At 43.1% G+C, this 27876-nt stretch overlaps 1 protein-coding gene across 1 annotated transcript; it reads left to right on the plus strand.

Moving 5' to 3' along the window:
• The first annotated feature begins 11 nt into the window (after positions 1-11).
• LOC134572188 (uncharacterized) lies at positions 12-27876 on the plus strand. Its single transcript, XM_063430995.1, has 3 exons — positions 12-932; positions 4780-4871; positions 27165-27876. Exons 1-3 carry the CDS (start codon positions 233-235, stop codon positions 27261-27263), a joined length of 891 nt encoding a protein of 296 aa, XP_063287065.1. The 5' UTR covers positions 12-232; the 3' UTR covers positions 27264-27876.

A 27876-nucleotide genomic window follows, 5' to 3' on the forward strand; every position in this document is an offset into this window, starting at 1 on the left:
GGTAACAGGGCAATCTATAGGGGTAACATCAGGAAAAACAACAGGGGTAACAACTGCAGCAACAGCAGGGATAACATCGGTGCAAACTACAGGGGTAACATCAGGAGAAACAACAGCAATCACAACTACAGCTACCACAGGGGTAACATCAGGAGACACTACAGGGGTAACAACTATAGCAACAAAGGGGCTAACAAAAGCATCAACAACAGGGGTAACATCAGGGCACTCTATGGGGGTAACAACTGCAGTAACAACAGGAATAACATCAGGGAAAAATACAGGGGTAACAACTATAGCAATAACAGGGGTAGTATCAATGCAAAGCAGTGGAGAAATGTCAGTAGTCACAACATCTTCAAAAGAAACTACAGGAGTAACCACTGCAGCAACAACAAGTCTAACATCCAGGCAACCTACAGGGGTAACAACTGCAGCTACAACAGGGGTAACATCAAGACAAAGTACAGGGGTATTAGCTGGAGAAACCAAAAGGGTAACAATTTTAGCAACAGGAGGGATAACAACTGGACAAATAACAGGAGAAACACTGGGGCAAATTACCAGGATTAGCAATCAGGCTATACTAAGAGAACCAGGAAAGACAACAGTGGTAACCAATAGTACAACAACAGAGGGTATGGATGGAAAAACTACACGTGTAAAAAATGCATTTTTAACAACAAAAATCAAAGCAGCATCTATAGTGACTAGAATGGAAAGTTCAATGACAGTGACACCAACTGGATCTGTTGCAAATTGCACAACTCAACAATGTAAAACTGCAGGCACAACCAAAGAACTACACCAGACAACGCATTCCACAGCTATAAATCCGTCTACTGAGCCAGTTCATGCAGTGAATACCTCTATCCAAACAACCACTGCAAGGATAAACTCTACTACAACCATATCAACAAATAACATACCAGGTAAGGTTCGTAAAGCAAATAAGCCATATTGTAGCAATTTCTACCACATTAATACAATAAACCCATCATTTAACAAACAATGCTTTATGTGTCTAGTTAAGGATAAACTCTACTCAGGTTTTGGAATAACTACAGGTTTCTCTGGTTTTTAATTGCAAGTCACACGTGATACGAGGACGGAAATGGGATTTCCTTAACTATTACGTGATACGTTGCTGATATAAAAATGCACAAAATGTGTTTTATATCTATATATAACACAACCTGTGTATCTCTTAATGGCTGTATAAATATACAGCTGTATTCCAAATAGGCTTTAAACAAAACAAATTATTTGAGCATTCAAAACTTTTAGCTTGCCCCTTTGTCAGGGGCGGATCCAGAACCGAATCTCGGGAGGGGTACTTGGAGATTATTTACAGACACAATCCAGGCACAATAACCACTTCAGCTCTCTGTAGAGGCTATGGTTCTAGGAGTTCCGTGGTGTCCTCACAGAGTAAGCAGTCAAACCATTTAAGAACCGTTTGACAACTTACCTGGGGTCTGCTGGGATAGGGCCTGTAGCAGGGGATAGGGTGTGTGTGCAAATTGTGCAATGTGTGTGTGCAAATGGTGCAATGTGTATGTAGTGTGTGTAGTGTGTGTGTGAGGGGTGCAGTGTGTGTATGAGAGTTGCAATGTCTCTGTGTGAGGGATGCAGTGTCTATGTGGGTGGGGCAGTATGTGTGTGTGTGTGAGTGGAACAGTGTGTGTATGGCGGGCAGTGTTAGTATGGAGGGCAGTGTGTGTGTGTGCGCGAGGGGGCAGTGTGAGTATGGAGGGCAGTGTTAGTATGGAGGGCGATGTGTATGGAGGGCAGTGTGTGCATGGGGGGCCAGTATGTGTGTATAGGGGGGCAGGGTGTGTGTATGGGGGGCAGTATGTGTGTGTGTGTGTCAGGGGTGCAGTGTGTGTATGTGTGTAAAGGGGGCAGTGTGTGTGTGTATAGGGTCAGTATGTGTGTGTATGTATAGGGGCCAGTGTGTGTGTATGGGGGCAGTATGTTAGGGTGTGTTAGGGGGGCATTGCGTAAGGTGGCAGTATGTGTGTGTGGCGGGACCGTTGCCTAATTAAGAATTGCCTTGTTGTATATGTGTGGATGTACCTTCCTAGAATGTGTGTTCCCCCTTCTAATATTCCTCTGTCATTTTGACCATAAATTCCTGCAATATACCTTTTGACCACCAGGGGGCGCTCGGCTGTACCGGAACCACCCCGATACCCGATGTAGAACGTTTAGTCAGAATGTTCACACCTCACTAGCAAACCGCAAGGGAACGAGCGGCGCGTGCTTCCCCTGGGTGGCCGCCGGTCCATATCACCGAACGCCCACCAGAGGGAGCATTTGGCTCCTGAACCGGCCAGCGTGCACTGTCTTTGATTGCTGTGTCAGGGATCATCCTACCTGCTTCTAACAGAGCTATAATCACTTGCCACTCTCAAACCTGGGAGCTACGAGGCTTGGCTTGTGGCTACCCAGGAGAAAGGCTCTCTTTGGCGGATACCTGAGTGTGGGTATCTACCGGAGAGGGGGTCACGCACCAGCTGGGAATCCCTGGGGCTGTGAGTCGATCTCACAGCCACAGGGTTTCCGCTGGCTGCATGGAAGTCCGTGCCGCCCAATGGGAGAAGGAGCACCCATTCAAACTGGGTTTGCGTCTTTCTCCTGGTTGGTCGGCGTGAGTAAAGCGCTGATTGGTCGCTGCAGGGAGCAGGCGACCAATCCGAGGAGGAGCGCTTGTTCAAATGGGGTTTCACGCCCTTCCGTCTGACTGGGCGGCAAAGCCCCTCTCGTCCCTGGGTGCTGATTGGCGCGAATAGGTTTTGCGCCTTTCAGCGGATTGGTAACATAAGGTTTTGCACCCTATCTTCTGATTGGGCCGCGAAACCTCTCTCCTCCCCAAGCACCGATTGGTGCAGCATAGATTTGCGCCCTTTCTTCGGATTGGGCTGCGAAACTCTTCCCTCCCCCTAACGCAGATTGGCGCGATTTGGTTTGCGCTGACCGGTTAACTGGTTGTTGGTTGGTTTAGGCGCGAAGTTTAAATTTGCCGGACTAAACCAAGCAACACCATTGAACTAATTTCAGGATGTACAGAGCCTTGAGCCCCAGACTTTGACACTGATTTCTCCAGCTCTGTACTTCTGATCACGCCGGTTTTTGCAGGGATCCTAGGGGTGACCTGGGGCTATTCATCTGTATAAAGTGTAACCCTGTACTCCCTTCCCATCCCGGGGCATGAGCCCCAAAGTTCACCCCCTGTATGCAATGTGTACTTATGAGTGTCCCTGTGTCCTGTTAGTATCTCCCAGAGTGGGAGATGGTTATCTGTTCCCCAGCCACCTCCTGCATGAGATTGTGTTCTGTTGGATGGAGGCCTTCTGAGGGGGTCTGTGCATAAAAAATCTGTTGTACCCTGGAACTGTGTCCCATCCAGTTACTGGGGAAATGGGTCTGACCTACTATCTCTAAAAGGGGGTAACCAGGTACCCATACAGTGTGTGTGTGGGGGGGGGGGGGGGCAGTGTGTATGGGGGCAGTATATGTGTGTGTGTGTGTGTGTGTGTGTGTGTGAAGGGAGCAGTTTGTGTATGGGGCAGTATGTGTGTGTGTGTGTATGAGGGGTGCAGTGTGGATGTCAGTACGTACGTGTGTGTGTGTGTGTGTGTGAGGGGGTCATATGTGTGTATGGGGTGTATGGGGACAGTATGTGCATGGGGCAGTGTGTGTGGGGAGGCAGTATGTGTGTGTGTGTGTGTGTGTGAACGGGCAGTGTGTGTATGGGGCAGTATGTGTGTGTGGGGCACTGTGTGTTTTGGGGGGAGGGGCAGTGTGTGTGAATGTGTAGCTTAAAACAAATTATATTTTAAAATAATACTAATACCTTATACCCCCCCTCCTTTCTTACCTTTACTGAGGGGGGAGGGGGAGAAAGGGATATTTTCTGCAATTCCTGGTGGTCCAGTGGGAAGTGAACTCTGTCCTGCAGCTCCCAAGGCTAGATTTCACTCTCGCGAGATTCGGAGCATTGCCATGGTAACTGCAACAACACTCTGTGCTTGTGAGAGGAGGACCTGGAGGAGCTGCAGGTTAGAGCTCCCGGGTTCTCTCTCCTCCGTCCCCTGCCGGCTGTTATCAATGTACCTGCGGGCTGGTGAGGGAGATCTCTGTTCTCCCTACTGGTCCGTGAAGGCACATAGCAGGGCCGGCGTTGGATAGTTGCCCAACTTCTGCTTTGGATTCGCCACTGCTCTTTGTCATGTTCCCCAGGTTCAAAGTAAATTGAATTGTAATGTAGAAGGTATTATCCTCAACTAAAAACAATGCTGTATTTTTTTTTTATCCATTTGGTACATACTCCTTAGCAGTAATCATTTTAAACACCTACTATCCTAGACTTAAGATAAGGCCAGGGACTAATGAAAGTATTTTGAAAATTGGGCAGACTAGATGGGCCGAATGATTCTTATCTGCCGTCACATTCTATGTTACTATGTATGTCAGTTGACAAAAATAGCTGAAATGTATACAGTCTGAGACTCCCTAAAATGCTAGGTCTTCTGTGGGCATTTGTATGGGTGAATGTGTTATTGAGAAGGATAAAATCCCTTTTAATATTTGTTGAAATTTCATCTGATTATGATATGTCATTTTAGGTCTGCTCATTGATTATCTGTATTTTTAGCACGTTTGAAGGAATGTAAAAGACTTCAAACGTCAAACCATTGAAATAGTACATTTTTATTATAGCTATAACATCTTCACATATACTGCTCACCTGTTTTCCTTTTTAATGTTCTGCAGCACTTTTGAAAGACTTTATCAACTGGGAAATTATTCTGACCTGCCTGGCAGTGATATTTGGGACGATATTGCTTTTACTCCTGTGCTGTCTAGTAAGTTTCTTTCTTTCTCTATAGTATGTCAAAAAGTATTGTTGATTGGAAATTAAAAGTCCAATACAAGTTTTCCTTGGGGGGCAAGAAGTGGTTACAAATATTTACCTGCACCAGGATGGACAGACTTATAGCAACTTCTATCTGTGTTACCCTGCTCAAGAGGAGCATACTCAAAACTCCTTCTGTCTGTGCAACTCTGCAGGGGAGGGACAGACTCATAGCTCCTAATGTATTTGTAACTCTGCAGGAGAGGGGCAGACTCATAACTACTCCTGTCTATGTAACTCTTCAGGGGAGGGACAGACTCATAGCTCCTAATGTATTTGTAACTCTGCAGGAGAGGGACAGACTCATAACTACTCCTGTCTATGTAACTCTTCAGGGGAGGGACAGACTCATAGCTCCTAATGTATTTGTAACTCTGCAGGAGAGGGGCATACTCATAGCTCCTCCTATATCTCAAAGATCTACAATAGAAATGTCATATATAGCATGATAACGTTAAAACACCATAAAAGCAGGAACAAATGTGGACTATTGCACTCACAAATGTTGGTTTTAAGCAGGCAGGAAATATATAAACTCTGTGTATCCGGAGTCAGTCAGTGTGTCGAATCACCATGTTCCTCAGTAGTACAGAGATAGGAAAATAAAGTGGCGCTGTTATATACTAAAAACAATAACTTTAATAATATTGAACTCACATATTTCCAAAAAACACATCAAGATATACATCTGGAGAGATCCACAGCAACACTGGAATTTTCCCAAGCATAGTTCCCAAAGTAAGTTCCTTGGGGTAGCTCAGTGTGTAGCGACCACACTAATGAACACCAGCATACAATATAATAAATAAACCTAATAAACATAATTTAAAAAAAACTATGCGTTTCGTCCACCAGTGCATGGACTTCCTCAGGGGTAACAGTTATGATTTCAAATCCTGGATAAAACCATCTTGCCCGCCAGACTTTAAATATCCTGACCGGTTCCTCCCACGAACCGCTCTCGGCCAATCCGCCCACAGTTACAGAGTTCTCCCAGGTTGTATGTCAATTTCCTGATTCATGGACTCCAAGCCTTGGCCTGGATCCGTGACGTGTATCCGTTTCCGGCTGTCATCTTGAGAGTATGGAAACTTGCTTTTCACGTGCGTTCCACTTTCGTTTCTCAAATGTCCACAAAATCCCCATAGTATTAATATATAAAGAATAAAAAAGGAAATGTATCGATTACCATTCTTAATATGAAAAGGTTCCATCTTCATAAAAATTCTTTCATATAAAATATAAAAAAGAAATTTACCATCATAAACATTCACAGATATAAAAGAAGACCATTGTAAAATCAAACACGTTTTATAGAACATCATGACAAAGAACGGAGGAGATACAAGAAAAAAGTAAAAAAATTAAATAAAAATAATAATATAAAAAAGTATTAAAAGGGGGGCGTGGCCGACCACGGAGCTGAATGGACGCATGCTGATTTAGCTCCTGAGGACCCGGGCTCCAATCCGCCTCAATCGGAGACTTTAATGCGACATGGGCAATAATAAAAAGCAGGGTTCAGCACAAGGACACCCGGGGAAAATCCCATCCTCTAAATCGGGAGCCTTGACCCGATATTTCAAAGAAAACTTAGACCGAAGGGAGGAGGCCGGGACTACAGCTCGTGAAATGGCGGACGCAGCTCCTCAGCCCAGCAGCCCTTCAGCCTCAGATCTCTCTCAAATATCCTCGGATATTAAAAACGACTCTGACATCAAATCCATACTAAAAAACTTACCTTCCAAAACCGATCTGCACAGCATGAAAACGGATCTGCAAATCACGATGAGCAAACTGGAAGCCACGTTCCACACAAAAATGGAGGCGATAGGCACGGAAGTACGCCAGCTCAATCTCAGAGTCGTAGATCTGGAGGAAGAAAGAGACATAATTCAGGCACAACTAACAAATATTACAACTTCTCTACAATCTCATGCATTCAACATGGCGGACACCCAGAGACATGTGGATGACTTGGATAATCGAGGGAGGAGGAACAACCTGCGGATAAGAGGCCTCCCAGAATCCCAAGGTGAGAGTTTAGAATCTATACTATCCGAGTTATTTAACCTCATCCTTGGGGAACAAAGTGACAACACGATTCTAATAGACAGAGCCCACCGCTCATTACGCCCTAGAGGACTGTCGCCTGACACCCCCAGAGATACAATTTGCAGAATCCACTATTTCTCAATCAAAGAGAATATCATTAAATCGCTCAGGGATACCACCCAACCTCTCCTTTTCCACGGTCACCCGATACAGATATACCCGGACCTCTCTTGTTACACACTACAGGCCCGCAGAACCATAAAGCCTATCACTGAACTCTTAAGAAACAGGAATATTAGATACCAATGGGGATTCCCTTTCGCCCTGATAGTTAACCACAAAGGCACTATGTTGACGATATCCTCAATTTTGGACGTCCGCCGTTCCTCCAGGCACTTGAATTACCAAATACCAGTGTACTAGACTGGAATGGGCTGCAACCTCAACAGGATAACTTAAGCCTTCCCCAGAGGCAAAGATGGATTACACCGGCTAAAAAGAGGAAGAATGATCAGAGGTTTTTCTCGCCTCAACAGAGATCAAGACTACCTGCGGATACTGCAAGCCTCCGGAATCTACAATCTCCAGAATTAAAGAACTTTTTCTCATTATCCACCCAGCCCATCTCAACCCTTTACTCCATAACTCATGCCCTAGAAATGTAAAACGGCCGGCCAGAGGACATTTGAAACTCTCTTGTCATACATTAATTAGAAGCAGATGATGAACCCTCCACCCCGACCCACATCCCTTTACTCCTACTCCAAGCGAACAATCAGCAGTAGTTAACCGTCATCTCCTAGATCTTATTTTATTCCAGCTGACTGTCTCACAAGCAGGACTCCGACTATCCAAATGTGACACATGGCTAAAATTTTGATCTGAAAACTCAACCCGGCTCGAGAAAACTCTTCTTCATCAAGTTAGCTGTCCAGAATAATCCTCAAGCAGGTTGTATTGGTTGTTTCAAGTGATTTATTGGGAGACAGACTTTGACCTCAATCAGGACTCAGCTGGTATTAACACAATGGCTAATTTGGGATAATCTTTGTTTAATCTTTGTTTAATGTATAGTCTGGGAATTTAACTGGAATTAGTCTGATCTAACTAAATTTACTTTAATTTAATGTAATGCTACTTATTACTGTATATCTGCTAAAGGATATGATTATTACTCCCTCCCTCTCCCCTCCCACTCCTTCGTACCTCAAGTCCTATGTTGTCCACCTTCCACTCTATCTCCCCTCCCCTTTCCCCCCCTCTCTCGTCTCAGCCACACCTACTTACCCTCCCCCCATCAATCATCCGCTTAGTACAGTCACCTGGCGACAGGCCTATCTCCATGTCTCCCAAAGCGACTTCTTATGTATACCTTAAAATTGGATCACCCGGGACCCTTAGATATGCCACAAGGTTCCTCCTATACTCTAAAGGGTATCTATCAATTGCGTCAAGATAGATCACCTATACTCTCGCTTCTTGCGAGAAACCCTCTAATCGAGGGGTTAGGATACTTTACCCTCTGAACCCTCCAACCTCCTCACCCCCTCTTCTACCATACCCTCCTCCTACTACCACTCCCCTTCCTAAATACCCTTTCCTCCTCACCATCTCCCTTCCTCCTTCTTTCCTAAGACCCTCAGTGCTCCAGCCCAAACACCATCACCAACCTGTCACTGGTGTAGGGCTCCAAGCCCAGGTCTCGCCAGAATCCTTACGGGACACCAGGCACTGGTGTCTTTGTAGAAACGGTACAGACCTGCTTTACGACTATTATAACCACCAACTGTTGCAAGCTTAGGTGGTCGTCACGACCTACACCTTTACTCTGTTTACTTCTTTTATTGTTTAAATGTTTGTTTACATGTTGTTAACTAACCTGTTTTAGAGTGACTAGATTGTAACCATAAAACAGGTTATTATAAGGCATTTGATTGGATTAGGTAGCTACTTGCTATTGATTGCTATTTAAATTAGCTATTGTTTGCTAATAAGCAGAGGCCTACCCAGGTGTTAAACATTCCTAGTGGGAGGTGATTTTAGGAGTATATAAGGGTAGTTGTCATTAGCTTGGCTAATAGAGCTTGGTTGCTTCATCTAAGTGTTGCTTCTAAGTGTGTGTGTGGTTGGAGATATTCTGGAGAGTTTTACAGAAGCTTCAACTGTCTAAGAGCTGTGCTAAGAGTTCTTTTTTACTGTTACAGGTAAGATTCATCTGTAGGAAAAGGTTACTGACTGCACAAGGTTTGATTTCCTGTTGGTAATTATAAGGCATTTGATTGGATTAGGTAGCTACTTGCTATTGATTGCTATTTAAATTAGCTATTGTTTGCTAATAAGCAGAGGCCTACCCAGGTGTTAAACATTCCTAGTGGGAGGTGATTTTAGGAGTATATAAGGGTAGTTGTCATTAGCTTGGCTAATAGAGCTTGGTTGCTTCATCTAAGTGTTGCTTCTAAGTGTGTGTGTGGTTGGAGATATTCTGGAGAGTTTTACAGAAGCTTCAACTGTCTAAGAGCTGTGCTAAGAGTTCTTTTTTACTGTTACAGGTAAGATTCATCTGTAGGAAAAGGTTACTGACTGCACAAGGTTTGATTTCCTGTTGGTAATTATAAGGCATTTGATTGGATTAGGTAGCTACTTGCTATTGATTGCTATTTAAATTAGCTATTGTTTGCTAATAAGCAGAGGCCTACCCAGGTGTTAAACATTCCTAGTGGGAGGTGATTTTAGGAGTATATAAGGGTAGTTGTCATTAGCTTGGCTAATAGAGCTTGGTTGCTTCATCTAAGTGTTGCTTCTAAGTGTGTGTGTGGTTGGAGATATTCTGGAGAGTGTTGCTTCTAAGTGTGTGTGTGGTTGGAGATATTCTGGAGATAAACTGGAGGTAATCTGAGGTATCCAGGAGGATAAATAAAAAGTTAAGGTTTGTTTGATTTAAATTATTCACCTCATTGGAATGGCAGACTTAGTTCAGTGTAATAGTTGCTTTGCATTTGTTTCACGTTCCACTTTTTGGAGGTTTGGTTGTTGTCTAATCTGTAGACAGTTCTCTATTTTGCGGCAGGAGATTGTATTTTTGAAGTCTGAGATTTGTAAATTATCTGGTAAACAAACTCAGGCTGGAACTGCTGCAAAGCCACTGCCGCAGAGACATACTAGGAATGGCAGATGGATTACTGTAGGATCTGGTAGACTTGGAGTTGTGGATAAAAGGCATATTGCACAGTCTGTTGCTCTACATAATTCATTTTCTGCACTTTCAGAGGCTAGTGGTGTCGTGGAGAGAGGCACTGAGGCTAGTGGTGTTGTGCAGAGAGGCACTGAGGCTAGTGGTGTTGTGCAGAGAGGCACTGAGGCTAGTGGTGTTGTGCAGAGAGGCACTGAGGCTAGTGGTGTTGTGCAGAGAGGCACTGAGGCTAGTGGTGTTGTGCAGAGAGGCACTGAGGCTAGTGGTGTTGTGCAGAGAGGCACTGAGGCTAGTGGTGTTGTGCAGAGAGGCACTGAGGCTAGTGGTGTTGTGCAGAGAGGCACTGAGGCTAGTGGTGTTGTGCAGAGAGGCACTGAGGCTAGTGGTGTTGTGCAGAGAGGCACTGAGGCTAGTGGTGTTGTGCAGAGAGGCACTGAGGCTAGTGGTGTTGTGCAGAGAGGCACTGAGGCTAGTGGTGTTGTGCAGAGAGGCACTGAGGCTAGTGGTGTTGTGAAGAGAGGCACTGAGGCTAGTGGTGTTGTGAAGAGAGGCACTGAGGCTAGTGGTGTTGTGCAGAGAGGCACTGAGGCTAGTGGTGTTGTGCAGAGAGGCTTGGTGAGGCCTAATAGAAAGCAGTTGTTGGTGGGGGATTCCATCATAAGAGGTGTGGAGATGGACAATGGTGGTCTTGTGAGGTGTCTTCCCGGAGCTACTGCTCACAGAGACAGGAGACGTATCGGTAATATTGTTAAGCAAGCAAAGCAGGAAGGGGAATTGGATGTACTTGTCCATTTAGGGACAAATGACTTGGCTTGCAATGAGGTTTCAGAGGTTAAGGAAGTTTTTAGTGTTTTTGCCAATGATATACGGCAGGTTGCTTCCACATTGTCATTCTCTGAAGTTCTGCCTGTGCATAACACTCAGAATGACAGGCGGATGCGTATTAGGGACTTTAACTTGTGGCTTGGTGAATGGTGTCGGGAGCAAGGATTTGGCTTTATTGCTCATGGTAGCTCTGTTTGGAATGGAAATAAACTGTACAAAAAAGATGGTTTGCATCTTTCTCAAAAGGGAACAAATGTTCTCAGTGAGCAGTTCAGAGGTTTTGCTAGGATGTATTTAAACTAGGAGGGGGGGGCAAAAGGGTGATAAAACATCAATCCAATTGTCCCCCAAAACAAGGACAGAAGGTGCCTGTAGCAAGTGTGTTAAAAAATGATAAGCTTAGAGTCATGTCTACAAATGCTCGCAGTTTAGGGAATAAGATCCATGAACTTGTGGCAATAATGGCAACTGATAGTGTAGATTTAGTCGCTGTTACTGAGACATGGTATAATGAGAAAAATGACTGGGACATAGCAATACCAGGGTACTCTTTATATAGAAAAGACAGGGAAGGCAAGAAAGGGGGAGGGGTGGCCCTGTATGTAAAGAATAGCATAAAATCTAGCCTAATAAAGGTTAGTGAGGCGAACATAGAGTCAGTTTGGGTTACGTTAGAATTTGGTAATCACACAGTAACTCGTGTAGGTGTGATTTATAGGCCCCCAGGACAAATTGAAGAGTTAGATAATCTACTAGTTGAAGAAATAGCTAAAATGACAATGAAGGGGGAAGTTATCATCATGGGTGACTTTAATCTTCCTGATATAAATTGGAAAACAAAAATAGCTACATGTGCCAGGAGCATACATATTCTAAACTCCCTACTGGGATTGTCTCTAAAACAAGTCGTTGAGGAGCCAACTCGTAAAGAGGCCATACTAGATTTAGTGTTAACAAATGGAGATTTGGTATCAGATATTACTGTAGGTGAAAGTTTAGGATCCAGTGATCATCAGTCAGTGTGGTTTAATATAAGAACAGTGACTGAGTCACACCACACAAAAACAAAAGTTTTAGACTTTAGAAAAACAGACTTTTCCAAAATTAGAATATGTGTAAAGGAGTCATTATCAGACTGGAGCAATTTAAATGGAGTCCAAAAGAAATGGGATTATTTAAAAGTTGCACTACTGAAGGCAACAGAAAATTGCATTAGGCTTGTCAGTAAAAGCAAAAAATTCAAGAAACCACTGTGGTACTCCACAGATGTAGCCAAAATAGTAAAAAACAAAAAGTTAGCATTTAGTAATTATAAAAAAACCCAGAGTGAGGAAGACAGAATGACCTATAAGATTAGGCAGAAAGAGGCTAAGCAAGTTATAAGAGCTTCCAAATCACACACAGAAGAGAAAATAGCACAGTCAGTAAAAAAGGGGGACAAAACCTTTTTTAGATACATAAATGAGAAAAGAAAAGTAAAACAAGGATTAGTTAGATTAAAAACAAAAGAAGGAAGGTATGTAGATGAGGATAAAGGTCTAGCTGACTGCCTCAATGAATATTTTTGTTCGGTATTTACAGATGAAAATGAAGGAAAGGGACCTCAGTTAAGAAAAAGGATAAATGAGTCATTTATTACACGTGAGTTTACAGAGGAAGAGGTTCTATTTCAACTGTCAAAAGTAAAGACAAATAAGTCAATGGGACCTGATGGAATACACCCAAAGCTATTAAAAGAGCTTAGTGGTGTACTAGCAAAACCATTAACAGATTTATTTAACCAATCATTGATAACAGGAGTAGTCCCAGAAGATTGGAAGTTAGCGAATGTTGTGCCCATTCACAAGAAAGGTAATAGGGAGGAGTCGGGCAACTATAGGCCAGTAAGCCTAACTTCAGTAGTGGGGAAAGTGATGGAAACCATGTTAAAGGATAGGATTGTTGAACATCTAAAAACACATGGATTTCAAGATCAGAGACAACATGGGTTTACTTCAGGGAGATCATGCCAAACTAATCTTATTGATTTTTTTGATTGGGTAACTAAAATTATAGATCAGGGTGGTGCAGTAGACATTGCTTACCTCGATTTCAGTAAGGCTTTTGACACTGTTGCACATAGAAGGCTTATCAACAAACTACAATCTTTGAGTTTGGATTCCAATATTGTTGAATGGGTAAGGCAGTGGCTGAGTGACAGGCAACAGAGGGTTGTAGTCAATGGAGTATATTCGAAGCTTGGGCTTGTCACCAGTGGGGTACCTCAGGGATCTGTACTTGGACCCATTCTCTTTAATATTTTTATTAGTGATATTGCAGAAGGTCTTGATGGTAAGGTGTGTCTTTTTGCGGATGATACTAAGATATGTAACAGGGTTGATGTTCCAGGAGGGATAAGCCAAATGGAAAATGATTTAGGTAGACTAGAAAAATGGTCAGAGTTGTGGCAACTGACATTTAATGTGGATAAGTGCAAGATAATGCATCTTGGACGTAAAAACCCAAGGGCAGAGTACAGAATATTTGATAGAGTCCTAACCTCAACATCTGAGGAAAGGGATTTAGGGGTGATTATTTCTGATGACTTAAAGGTAGGCAGACAATGTAATAGAGCAGCAGGAAATGCTAGAAGAATGCTTGGTTGTATAGGGAGAGGTATTAGCAGTAGAAAGAGGGAAGTGCTCATGCCATTGTACAGAACACTGGTGAGACCTCACTTGGAGTACTGTACACAGTACTGGAGACCCTATCTTCAGAAGGATATTGATACCTTAGAGAGAGTTCAAAGAAGGGCTACTAAACTGGTTCATGGATTGCAGGATAAAACTTACCAGGAAAGGTTAAAGGATCTTAACATGTATAGCATGGAGGAAAGACGAGACAGGGGGGATATGATAGAAACATTCAAATACATAAAGGGAATCAACACAGTAAAGGAGGAGACTATATTTAAAAGAAGAAAAACTACCACAACAAGAGGGCATAGTCTTAAATTAGAGGGACAAAGGTTTAAAAATAATATCAGGAAGTATTACTTTACTGAGAGGGTAGTGGATGCATGGAATAGCCTTCCAGCTGAAGTGGTAGAGGTTAACACAGTAAAGGAGTTTAAGCATGCGTGGGATAGGCATAAGGCTATCCTAACTATAAGATAAGGCCAGGGACTAATGAAAGTATTTAGAAAACTGGGCAGACTAGATGGGCCGAATGGTTCTTATCTGCCGTCACATTCTATGTTTCTATGTTTCTATGTTTCTATATCAATTTTAGAGAATTGTTGACGCATATGCTAATATTCTGAGTCAGAACAGCTCAAGACACACCTTTTCTACCGTACACCCCCAGCTTAGACTCCGACCCCCTCAGCCCTCCTCTTTCACGTATAATACACCTACAAACTTTCATACCCTCACAACTTCAAGTGAACTCCCCACAATGACCTCACTAACGATTTTAACGCAAAATGCCAAGGGTCTTAATACTCCAGAAAAAAGATCCCTAGCTCTGTCTGACTTCCGAAGACAGAAAGCGGATATTATTTTCATTCAAGAAACCCACCTGCGCAAAGGGACATCCACAAAAATACGTAGTAAAGACTACCCATATGGCTACTATGGCCACTACTCCGAATCCAAATCAAGAGGAGTAGCAATACTGTTTAGTAGACACACACCTTTCACCGCTCAAAACCACCTTACAGACGACTCAGGTAGATTTCTATTCGTAAAAGGAACACTAGGTACAGTCCCTGTGACACTAGTCAACATATACGCACCTAATAAAAAACAAAACCAATTCTTGAAAAAAATTCTGACCAAGTTATCAGACTTCCAAGAAGGTATTCTGATATTAGGAGGAGATATTAACTTCTCCCTTGATGGGAAATTAGATTCCACCGCCAAGTTGCAACCACACACGATACAAACCAGAAAACAGATTAACACCACACTCCTTGAGGCTCAACTGTTTGATGCCTGGAGGTTAATTCACCCCTCACGCAAGGATTTTTCATTCTATTCCCCACCAACGGGCACCTACTCTCGCATTGACACAATTTTTCTCCAACACAGGTATCTATCCCTAGTGACCGCAGCCACATATGGCCCAATTACCTGGTCGGATCATGCCTCAATGACACTGACATTAAATATTCCACAACTACCCCGCCCTGCCACACAATGGAAACTAAATGACCAACTCTTAAACGACACAGCAAACAAATCAAGGATAGAGGAAGCAATTAACACATATTTTAAGGAGAACTCACAACCAGAAACGTCACCACCCCTCCTGTGGGAAGCCCATAAGGCAGTCATAAGGGGGTAACTCATCAGAATTGCTTCCACTGCTAAGCGCAACAGAGAACAAAGAATTACTCAATTAACACAGGAACTGGAATCGTTAGAAACTACACACTGCGAACATGGTTCCTCCCTTACCACCTATAAATTAATCCTCTCAAAACGATCAGAACTCATGACCATTCTACAACTACAAGCTAGACGCAAAGTATCTCTGACAAATCACCTTTACTACACAAAAGGCGGTAAAGCAGGGAAACTACTTGCCCAATCTCTAAAACCAGACAAACAATCTACCTTCATTTCAGAGATTGAACTAGAAACAGGACAGACCTCTAAAAAAATGCCAGATATTCTCAACGAATTCCATACATTTTATACTAATCTATATAACATTTCTAAGACCCTCCCATCCTCAGAGGAAATCCTCACATATTTAAGACCAAGAATCAAACACACGATCCCACCAAATGAAGCAGCCTTCCTAGACGAACCGGTCTTGACAGAGGAATTCCATAATGTAGTCAGATCACTACCTCTAGGTAAAAGCCCAGGACCGGATGGGTACACAGGGAAATATTATAAAACTTTCGGCTCGATTTTAGCGCGACCATTCACAGAGGCATATAACACCCATAAACTGTCACACCATATCCCTGTCTCCTCCCTAGAAGCCACAATTACACTCATACCGAAATCAGGCAAAGACCCAACCAGGTGCGGAAACTATAGACCAATTTCTTTAATAAACATTGACCTAAAAATCCTGACAAAGATCATGGCGAATAGACTTAAATCATTTCTCCCTAACTTAATCCACCCAGACCAGGCGGGATTTGTCCCTGGTAGGGAGGCAAAAAACAACACAATGAAAATAATCAACCTGATCCACTGGGCCCATACACACGAAATTCACAGCTCACTTTTAGCCATAGACGGCGAAAAGGCATTTGATAGGGTTAACTGGTCCCTAATCACACACACAATGCATACCCTAGGATTTGGCCCGCGCTGGATGGAATGGCTGGCAGTGATTTATTCCAAACCAACAGCACGTATTCGCATTAACGGTCAACTCACAAACAAAGTCCAAATCACAAATGGGACGAGGCAAGGTTGCCCCCTCTCACCACTTTTGTTTATTTTAGTCCTCGAACCATTCCTCCAAGGGATTAGAGACAACCCGAATATCAGAGGCCTTAGGGTGAACAACTCAGAGTTTAAGGTGATGGCGTTTGCCGATGACCTCCTCTTCACAATAAGTAACCCACTAGCCACCATACCAACTATCATTAAGGAAATGGAGCTATATGGCAAATTCTCTAATTTCCAAGCAAACTTAACCAAATGTGACTTGATGCCTCTACACTCCACAAAATACCTTAACACCCAACTCAAAAGGAGGTTCCACTTCACTTGGCAACCTATCTCTATCAAATACCTAGGAGTCCAAATTCCGCATACACTAAAGCTCCTATACGACCTTAACTTCACCAAGTTACTAGACAACATTACCAAAGACCTTCAAAATTGGAACAAACCATGTTTCGGTTGGTTTTGTAGGATTAACATTATTAAAATGAATATATTACCACGCCTGCTCTATATGCTCCAGGTCCTCCCAATCCAACTACAGGCTAGCTTTTTCTCTAAAATCAGAAAAACACTCACCAGCTTCACATGGTCGAACTCTCAACCGAGAATTGCTTACGAGACCCTTATCAAAAACAGGGACAAGGGAGGGTTAAATTTCCCAGACATTAACTCTTACCACAAAGCAATCCATTTAAGCAGGATATACGAATGGACTAGACCCTCACCAGCGCATCATTGGGTTCTAATTGAAAATGAATTCTCAGTCACACCTTTGAATGTGTGCCCGTGGTTGCCTGAACAGACCACTCACACCTCTTCCCTCATCAGATCACACCCGACAATCCAACCCACATTGCAGCTCTGGTTTAAACTAGTTAACACAATCAAGATATCTCCCCACCCATCCCCTTTATACCCACTCACCAATAATCCAAATTTTCAGGGTGGCCAATCAGGGAGGGCATACAGTGGTTACCACATGGGTACCACATTGAGGCTTTGTGATATGACAACAAATAATGCTCTGAAATCCTTGCAACAAATCCTTCCCTCCACTTCTCCATCAGGAAACCAAATACTTCTATACACCCAACTCAAACATTTCATTAAATCCCAAAACCTTCTACAGGAAGGCAACCGCCCCTTGACGGAATTTGAAAACATATGCGTGAAACATACACTAGCAAAGAAGATACTGTCCACACTATATCAACTAATGAGGGACCTCCAATCCCCAGACCTCCCGAAGTGCACTAATAAATGGTCACAAGAATTACAAATCGAAATCCCACGCACACAATGGCAAGCCATTTTCAGGTCAGCACACAAAACTTCTACTTCTTTAATAGCTCAGGAGAGTAATTATAAACGTATAGCTAGATGGCACTTTACTCCAGAGAAACTCCAGCAAATGTATAACACTGAGGAAGCTTTATGCTGGACATGCAATACCTCCACAGCACATCATTCACATATTTGGTGGCTATGCCCAATTATCAACAAATACTGGAGCAGAATTTATACCCTTATTAAATCAATTATGGGCATTACCTTCACAGTGGCGCCATTACAGTTTATTTTCCAAGAACCACCCCCAAATCTAATTCTGAGTAAAACACAATGCACATTGTTCAAACTCCTGACGATGTCAGTGGCTCATCTTATCCCCACTAAATGGAAACAATCCCAAGCCCCCACAGTGAGAGAATGGATCAATAAAGTAGAGAGCACTAGACAAATGGAACTGATTACATTCGCAATAGCAAAAGACTTCAAAAAATTCACAGATATTTGGGAACCATGGATTCAATTCATGGGAAAACCGAAGGGTCTCATTTAGATATCCCCACCAGGCCGCACTCTATACATCCCACCCCCCCCCCCCCCTCCAATAAAGTGGCCACAAAGGCAACTCATCTGGTTCAAACTCTAGGATCTCATTCACCGTTTTTATAATGTCAAATTTATTTAGTCTTGAGAAAAGGGTCCACTTATCTCACTTTTATCTTTCTTCTCACTCAGTCCACAAATACGAATGTTAACGTGAACATTTTGTGAATTTCTTCCACCTATATATGTATAGGTTATGTTACTCAACATTTGTTAAATGCAATCGCTCCGCTACACCACCATGTAATATGTTTAAACAGATTTATACTGTTTCATTGTTTAATTTACTACGTTGTACCATATACATGTTCAACATTTGTAAACGTTTTCTGCATAAGAAAAATAAAAACTTATAAATGAAAAAAAAAAAAGTATTAAAAAATATTAAAAACTAACAATATAAAAAGTATTTAAGATATATAAAAAGCATAATATATGGATGAAAAACATTCATGTAAATCTACATATACACATATAAAGGATTAAAATCATAAACGAGGAAAGAACAGAGATTACAATAAACAAATAGCAAGAGAAGCAGGTATTTTCCTGATCTCTAATGCTAGTTTAAATCTAGAAGCAATCCAAGTTCTGAAAAAGGGTCTAAAATATGCCCCTAGTCAAAAGGCTAACCCTTTTAATCTTTATAGACACAAATAAATTTGCTCGAAAATTATCCCTTAAAAGCTTTTCATTAATAAGGAAAAGGAAAATTTAGCTAATGATCAACCTAGTATAACATCAAGAACCCCAGTTAGGTTTAAACCTAAATCCAGCTTTTGTCCAAGTGAGAAGGGAAGCCAAATAGAGGCATTTTTAAAAATGGTGAATAAAGATTGTGAAGGGATTCCATCACTTGGTCCGACAAAATAGTTGTTTTTTGGGTATTTGTTCGTTAACCGCATGCCCCTCGTTCGGTTACCAAACGAAGACCACCCCGGAGCCTTATTAGAACATGGAACACTGAGTATCCAGTACAAAAACCACAACAGAAACAAATAATAGAATGCTCCCCTGTGTGGCAACCATTTTGTGCAGCCGAAAGCACGTGGTTGATAGAATGGATGGCGGGCATTTTATCTCCCAAACGCAGGCAGCAGGACTTGGTCATCAAGTGGATGGAACTAATTTCGGCCAGGTACTCCCACGAACGCCAGTGAAAATAGAACTGCTACCCGTTCAAGTTCCCGACCACCTGTACGAACGGCGTTCGGGAGATCCAAACTACCAAATGGAGGGAGCATTCGACAATTAAAACCATTCGTCTCATTTATGTGGTGTTCATACAAAAACCCCATGAACAGTGACCGGCCCTTGTAACGATTTCCATGGAACTATTTTAGGGTAACACCTCATGGCAAGCCAGTCAAAATTTCCCCGCGATGGCAATTCAAAACTATCAAAACCGATCTGAGTAATTTTTTGATACGTTGTTCACTCAGATCAGGGCTATACGGGTATTTGACTATAGTGTTTTTTTTATGGATTTTGGGGGTATTTTTATATGTTATAAAATGTGTTGATTTTTCTGTACCTGAGAGAATTAAAACTTTTTTCTTACGCAATTATCTCTCAGGCACAGAGGATCTTGGGAGAAAAGCCCCTGGAAAATTGTATGAGAAAACCCTTGCAAGGGTCTATGCATAAAAGGCTGTGTGTGGCCCATTAAAAGTTCAGTTCACTCCCAGCATTCAGTTTTGAATGGGGGAAAAGGCAATACCAGTTTTTTCCTGTCTGCAGGATTGTTGGAGTTATTACAGTAAAGGGAAAGATAATCCGTGGTGGTGATATTCTGGCGGACCACCACTAAGATATTAGTCAACTGAATTTTAGAAATAAACATTTTAACTTTAAGAATTTAAGGAAAAGGGATGATATCTTAATCAAAGGTGTGGACAAGGGAGCAGGAATTGTGGTGATGCCTGTGGATTCTTACTTACAAGAAGCATGTAGAATATTAAATGACAAAGTAACATACAAAAAATTGACGGAGAAACCCAATCTAAATTTTAATGGGCAATTAAAAAAAATTGTTAATGACATAGATAAAATGAGGTGATTGATAAAACAACAACATTTTATTTTCTATATGTACATTTTCCCAGGATCCCCACTTTTTATTTCCTCCTCAAAGTCCACAAGTCTGTTGAACGGCCGCCCGGTATTATTATTTTTTTTTATATAGCGCCCCCAAAATTCCGTAGCACTGTACAATGCGTGGACTAACAGATGCGCAATTGTAACCAGACAAATAGACGCACAGGATCAGAGGGGTTGAGGGCCCTGCTCAATGAGCTTACTGTCAGGAGTCTTACCTGATGGGGAGTCCGGCTTGCAGAGTTATACGTTCACCGTTGCAAAGTAGTCACAGACCAGGGTGACCAGGTAAGAAGCCACCTGACCTGTGAGTCTGTGCACGGGGGCTTTCCAGGAATAGTGCTCCAAGTAGCAGTACAGCAGGGATTAGCAGAAGAGTAGTCAAGGAAAGCCAAAGTCAGGGGAAGCCAGAGATCAGAGTAGTCCAGGAGGAAAGCCAAGGTCAGAACCCGGAATCAGACAGGAAATACTGGAACGCTGATACGGAGAAACAGGAACCAAACAAGGGAACCAGAGTCAATGAACTGACACCCTTCCCAGCGTGAGGCAGGCTTTTATATCCAGCCAATCAATATGGGTTACAGGTGTGCTAGAGCAGCCACGGGTAAGTTCAGCTCCCAGTGCTGGAAACAAGGCAAGGACACCTATTAAGGCAGTGCTATGAATGGTTGGATAGTTCAGTGGCAAAAGAGCAGGATTCAAGAAGCCAGAGTCTAGGGTTCAAATCCAGCCAAAGCCACCAGGAAGGTAAATCCAGCTGGCATTACACATGTCACGATGGAGATCATGACATTACCCCCTCCTCAAAGTCACCAACAGGGTGTGAATAGGAACTCTATCTAATCTTTTTCTTAGACTTAGAGGATACATTATCTTTAGCGATTTTCTTAGAGGAGGCGTTCGCTGCTTGCAATGCTTTGTCAAGCCTCTCAAGATCCTGCTTACATACTATAGTGCCATTAGACTCAGAGTGCACCAGGTCAACATCACCATCATCAGGTGAAAAATCAAATATGTCATCAAGCAGAGGGTAGATATTCCCATAAGCATCCATGCCATAGGTACGGCATCTTCGAATGTATGGGAAGCCACAGCACCTATAGCGGACCTGAATTCCAAGTTTCCATTTTTCTGTGGTTCAGGTAAGAGCTTTGCCTTGTCAGGTGGTAGCGAAGACTCTTCTGGAACAAGAGTTGGAGAATTCTCATGATCACTGATTATGTGTTCTTGAGAGACACTGGCATCAGTAGCCATCACAGTCTGGGTACTCTTCTGCGTCACTGAACGTGGTAACATCCAACAGTACCCTTGCCATTTTTCTGGCTGTGTTGCCGAGATAACAGGATGAAGCTGAGTAGTACCTACTTGAAGAGGCTTAGGCCGAGTTGGGTGAATAGGGCAGTGGGAGATAAAGTGCCCTCCTTCTCCACAATAGAAACAGAGACAACAAGCCCTCCTTCAGTCTCTTTCTCTAGATGGCAGTCTTGTTCTAGTGCGGATGAAGCCGATCTCCATGGGTTCCTCCTTGTCCTCTAGAGTGCCAAGTTCCACATGGGTAACGTTATGATGACAAGGCAGGTCCCTGGTGGTAGGTTTAGACTGTAGCAAGATGGGATTTTTGTATTCATAAAATAATTCCTCTTCTCTAGGCAGCCGGGTTCTGCGAGAACCTGACGTAGGCTTGGGAGTTGCTTTCCTTCATGCAAAACACTGAGAATCCATTGAGGACATAAACAACTCCCAGGAGTCCAAGACAGTACTTCTCTCCTGCAACTTCTGGTGTGCCTACGCCTTAATCCGCCCGGTACACAGGTTAATAGCGGAGCGGACTTTGATAAGGTTGGTGGCGTAGGATCTAGGTTTCAGGGCAAACAGTAGCTCAGAATCCTTCTTGAACATCGGGAAAGCAGAACGGGAACCGTCGAACCTGTCAGGCATAATGACATAGGGTTCTAGGTATTGGATGTACTGCTCCTTTAAATGCCAATGAACATCTCTGAAAATCCATAACATTCTGGGACAGGTTGCAGACTTGCTCAGCCAGGGAGGTGAGTAATTTGTATAACTCTGCAGACTCCATAGGGTCATTTCATTATGTCATAATTATTTTCGGCCTTGAACATCTGCTTGGAAAAGAAACCACAAGGATGTAATGGTTTTTCAGGTGATTCCCTTTGAGACAAGACAGCACCCACCCCAATATTTGAAGCATCAACTTCAAGAATAAAAGGCAAAGAAGGGACAGGATGCTGTAAAATAGGAGCAGAGGCGAACGCAGTCTTAAGGAATTCAAAAGCCTCAAGCGCCTCCGGGGTCCAGACACGAGTATTACCATCCTTTTTACTCATTCGGGTTAAAGTTGCTACAATGGAAGAAAAACCTTTAATAAAGCGTCTATAATAGTTAGAGAACCCAAGAAATCGCTGAATGGCTTTCAAACCCTGAGGTAGAGGACATTCTATGATAGCAGAAAGCTTCTTGGGATCCATACAAAAACCATTAGCAGAAATTAGATAGCCCAAGAACTGGACTTCGGATTGATCAAACAAACATTTTTCTAGTTTACAATAGAGACCATTAACAAGAAGGGTTTTCAAAACTAATTTAACATGCATGTGATAAGTATGCAAATAGGTTGAATATATTAATATGTCGTTCAAGTACACTATTACAAATGTGTGAATGTACTCTCGTAGGAAATCATTAATAAATTCTTGAAACACTGCTGGGGCATTACAAAGACCAAAGGGCATCACAGTGTACTCGTAATGACCACTCCTAGTATTGAATGCAGTTTTCCATTCATGGTCCTTTTTTATACGTATGAGATTGTATGCACCTCTAAGGTCCAGTTTAGTAAACACAGTAGCTTGCTTAAGCCTGTCAAATAATTCCGTGATTAAATGTATAGGGTAAGCATTTTTTTATGGTGATTTTATTAAGGCCCCTATAATTGATACAAGGTCTTAAATCTCCCTTCTTCTTCGACACAAAGTAGAAACCAGCCCCTGCTGGAGGCAAAGATTCTCTTATATATTCTTCCATGACAAGGTTTTCTTGAGGAGACAAGGGATACACCCTCCCTTTGGGAGGTATAGCGCCAGGTAACAAATCAATAGCACAATCGTAGGGTCTGTGAGGCGGTAACTTTTCAGCCTCCCTTTTATCGAAGACAGACTTAAGAGACATGTACTGAGGAGGTATAACAGTAGACAAAGGAGCAGTAGTAGGAACATTAATAGAATTTAAAGGGGTGATTTTAACGATACAAGACTCTTGACAGGCATCGCTCCAAGATACTATTTGTCCTAACTCCCAGTCAAAAATGGGATTGTGAGAACGCAACCATGGGTACCCTAACACGATGTGAGAGGAAGGAGAAGTGATGATCTGAAACCGAATGATTTCTGAGTGTAACAACCCTGTAGACATATGCAACGGTTCAGTTTCATGTGTGATAACTCGGGAGCTAGTACAGGTACCGGAGCCGTTCTGGATAAGAGTGTCTGGATGGCCTGAGCCATCAGATCCATACGATGATCCTGCTCTACAAATCTAGCCTCATGAGAAGCCATTTGCTGACCTAAATCTGCGGGGTCCATGGCCCTATCATAATGTCACGGTAGTGCACCCCAACACGCAAGATTTAGTCCAACAATAGACAAGATAAAGCAGATATGTCTTAACGGACCTTAGAATGGCTGGACTCGACATAGAACAGAGAAGTGACAGAGTCAGGAACGAGCCGAGGTCAAGGGAACAGAGAGACAGCAAAAACAAGAACTAGCCAAGGTCTGCTATACAGGAATCAGGAAGCTGGCAAACAAGACAAAGCAGGGATAAAGAGAAAAACGGAGTCAAATACAAAGCCAAGGTCAAGCAAGAAAAAACCACAACTGAACGATACAAGCGCTAAAGGGAACTGAATCAGAAGCCACGATAGGGCAGGTAGTTAAGGGAAAGGCAAGTATAAATACCCTGGTATTAAATTTGATTGGCCCCTGTCATTCCACATTCCCCATACACTCATGTTTTAGGGGAGTGGATATGACAGGGGCCAATAAAATTGAATTAAAAATTGAAAACAATTGAAAATTCACAGGTGTGACGGCCTAACGTAAGGAACACTAATGACACCACCAATATGCTCACAATGGAAGACCTAAACAAATAGGTGAACATTACAATTTGACCCTACATACGACTAAAACAAACCAATGGGGCCACCTGTCGACATACCGCTATTCCCCACAGACAACAAGTGGTGTCCAGTCAAACTGCTAGACCTATCACTGTCAACCCGCACAGGTCAAGAGAAGTAGGGGAGCATTTGGGAAATAGTGATCACAATATGGTAATTTTTGAATGAAACTACAACATATCGACTGGCATAAACTCCTTAGTGATAAAAACTTCTGCCTTCTACTACCCTTACACGGCAACCCACTGACAACGTCTAAATTCATGTCAGACATAAAAACCCAAATCACAAAATAGGGAGCGATCCATCAGCCTCCACAGGATATTTATTTTGCATAGGACCAGCAACGGCTGCCTCAAGCAAAAATGTACCGGCACACATTATTAAAAGACCGGGACGATGGAATTCATTGGCTCCCAATTGATATATACTACAACCAGAGAAAGAGCTAAGACAAGCCTTTCTAGAATTAGCTAATTTAAGTATACAATCGCGTTTGAATGTATATTGTAATGATTTGTCATGTATTAAAGTGGCTTGGTTAAATATCCTTTTTGCCCTCTTTATTTACAGGCCCGCCCGTACATCGGTTTCGGCACAGCACAACCGACTTTAGTTAATCATAAGGTCCAACATTAATACAGCTTATTTCCCTGACCACAAATGGGATGGCGGAGCCTGGAGTTCTGGAAGGGGTTAATCCAGCCATAGGCGTGCGCACGGGGTGTGCCGGGTGTGCCTGGGCACACCCTAATCCCCGCGGCACGCGCTATGTATTGAGACCGGCAGGGGAGATCTCAGGATCTCTCCTGCCGGCTCATGCAGAGCCGGCGCTCGGATAGCGCCGGCTCTGCTCTCAGCCTCCCCTCCCCGGCTCACATGCAGGGAGGGAGGCAGGAGAGGACCGGCGGAGCTCTTGCCAGCAGCTCCGCCGGGTTCCTCTCGCGAGATCTGAGCGTTGCCGCGGCAACGCTCAGATCTCGCGTGAGTGAACTCTAGCCCTGCGGGGCTAGAGTTCACTCTCCACTGGACCACCAGGGATGGATGGCAGCCGCAGGATCCCCCCTCCCAGGCATAAGGTAAGAAGGGAGGGGGGATAACTGATCTGCCCCCACCTCCACTGGACCACCAGGGAAAGCAGCAAGGAAAGATCCCCCCTCCCTACATAAAGTAAGAAGGGAGGGGGGATATTAAGTAATGTACCCCCACCTCCACCCCCCACAATCACCCACACACACACATATACACAGCACCAACACACATACAGCACACACACACATACACAGCACCCATAGACATACACAGCACACACACACATACACAGCACCCACAGACATACATAGCACACACACACATACACAGCACCCATAGACATACACAGCACCCATAGACATACACAGCACCACAGACATACACAGCACCCACAGACATACACAGCACCCACAGACATACACAGCACCCACAGACATACACAGCACCCACAGACATACACAGCACCCACACACATACACAGCACCAACACACATACACAGCACCAACACACACAGCAGCCTCACAAACACAAAGCACTCTCACACTCATTACACAAACAGCACCCTCACAAACACAAACAGGACCCTAACAAACACACACACAGCACACTACCAGTACCCTCAAACACAAACAGCACCCTCACACACAGTACATTTACAGCACCCTCACAAGTGCACACACACACACAAACAGCACCCTGACACACAGTACATTCACAGCACCCTCACAAGCACGCACACACAAACACCCTCACCCACATAGTACACTACCAGCACCCTCACACACACATCGCACTAACAGCACCCTCACACAGCACACACACAGCTTTTTGTGTGTGTGTGTGTGTGTGTATATATATACACGCTGCGTGTGCTTGTGCTTTAGGGTGCACACCCTAATGCAATGGGCTGCGCACGCCTATGAATCCAGCATATATATATACTCAAACCTAACTCTATACTGGGCTGACGTCGGCTGGTCAACACCCCCACCACTCCCTTTATTCAGTTATATCTTGGTGGGCCTCTTTATTTACAGGCCCGCCCGTATATATATATATATATATATATATATATATATATATATATATATACACTTATATCTATGTATATATTATTTCATTTTAAACTGTGTTTCAACATGATTTTAATTTATTTAAGGAAGCAGGGGGACTACCTGTCATTCCAGGCACTCGCCCTGCTGGCACTGCTATGGACGGCTACTCCGTCCATGTGATCATGAGGTCCTCTCAAGGACCTCGCAATCACATTTCCCAGGAGGGCCAGATCGGCAGCACTGGGACTCCCTGGGATGACAGGTAAGTGAATAGGATGGCAGGATGTGCTATGCCACCCACCGGCGTTTAGAGCCAGGTCCCCAAGGATGGCATAGCATGCCCGCTGTCCTTAAGGGGAATCTTTCTACAAGATTATGTGGAATATAACTCCCATTATCTCAGCCAGCAGTGTACCTGGTGCTTTAATGACATCCATCTCTATAAATGCTCTTGCTAACGATTGCACGTCCAATGATTATGTTCACTTTGTTCCATTACAGATGCTAGCGAAAAAGAGGAGGCGATCCTCCGACTTGCCATTGTACAGAATTCACAGTGTGTCATCTCAGCATGAAGGGATCACACAACCTATAAGTTAAACTATCACATTTCTTCCAATATGGCTGGAGGTTTAACCAAGGGACCAGTTCAACAACTGTTGGGTTTTACGTTGGCCACCACTCTCTCCCTGCCCGGATTGTCTACTACAATTTGCTACATTTTCTAAAATCTAATGTTCTGATGAGACAGAGGAGGATAACCACATCATGTATAAATATGTATAATTAATTTTAGCTGATGTTAAATATGTAAATACATAGATGTAATAATTTAAATTGGTATTTTTGAGTATATGTTTGTGTGTCTGTTTTTTCTTTGTTTTTTAGCCTAACTCATAGCCATGCTACATACAGTGCCCTTGGTTTTTATGTAGATCCACATTTTTGTTTCTTGACATATTTTATTCAGATTATTCAAAGTTAATTATACTCAAACACATTTAAAGGGACTCTCTGTGAATCAAAGTGACAGCTTATCACCATCAATATTACTATTAGTTTTTATTTATAAAGTGCAGCGGTTTTCCACAGTTCTTAACCTGTACATTAACTTGTGTGTAGGTAAAGGGTAACTGTGTATGGGCATAAACCTTTACCATTGATACCCAACCATTTATTCCTGAAATGAAACACAACAAACTTGCTTTGGAGT

This window comes from Pelobates fuscus, chromosome 9 (genome assembly GCF_036172605.1).
Source record: "Pelobates fuscus isolate aPelFus1 chromosome 9, aPelFus1.pri, whole genome shotgun sequence".
NCBI classification, from domain to species: domain Eukaryota; kingdom Metazoa; phylum Chordata; class Amphibia; order Anura; family Pelobatidae; genus Pelobates; species Pelobates fuscus.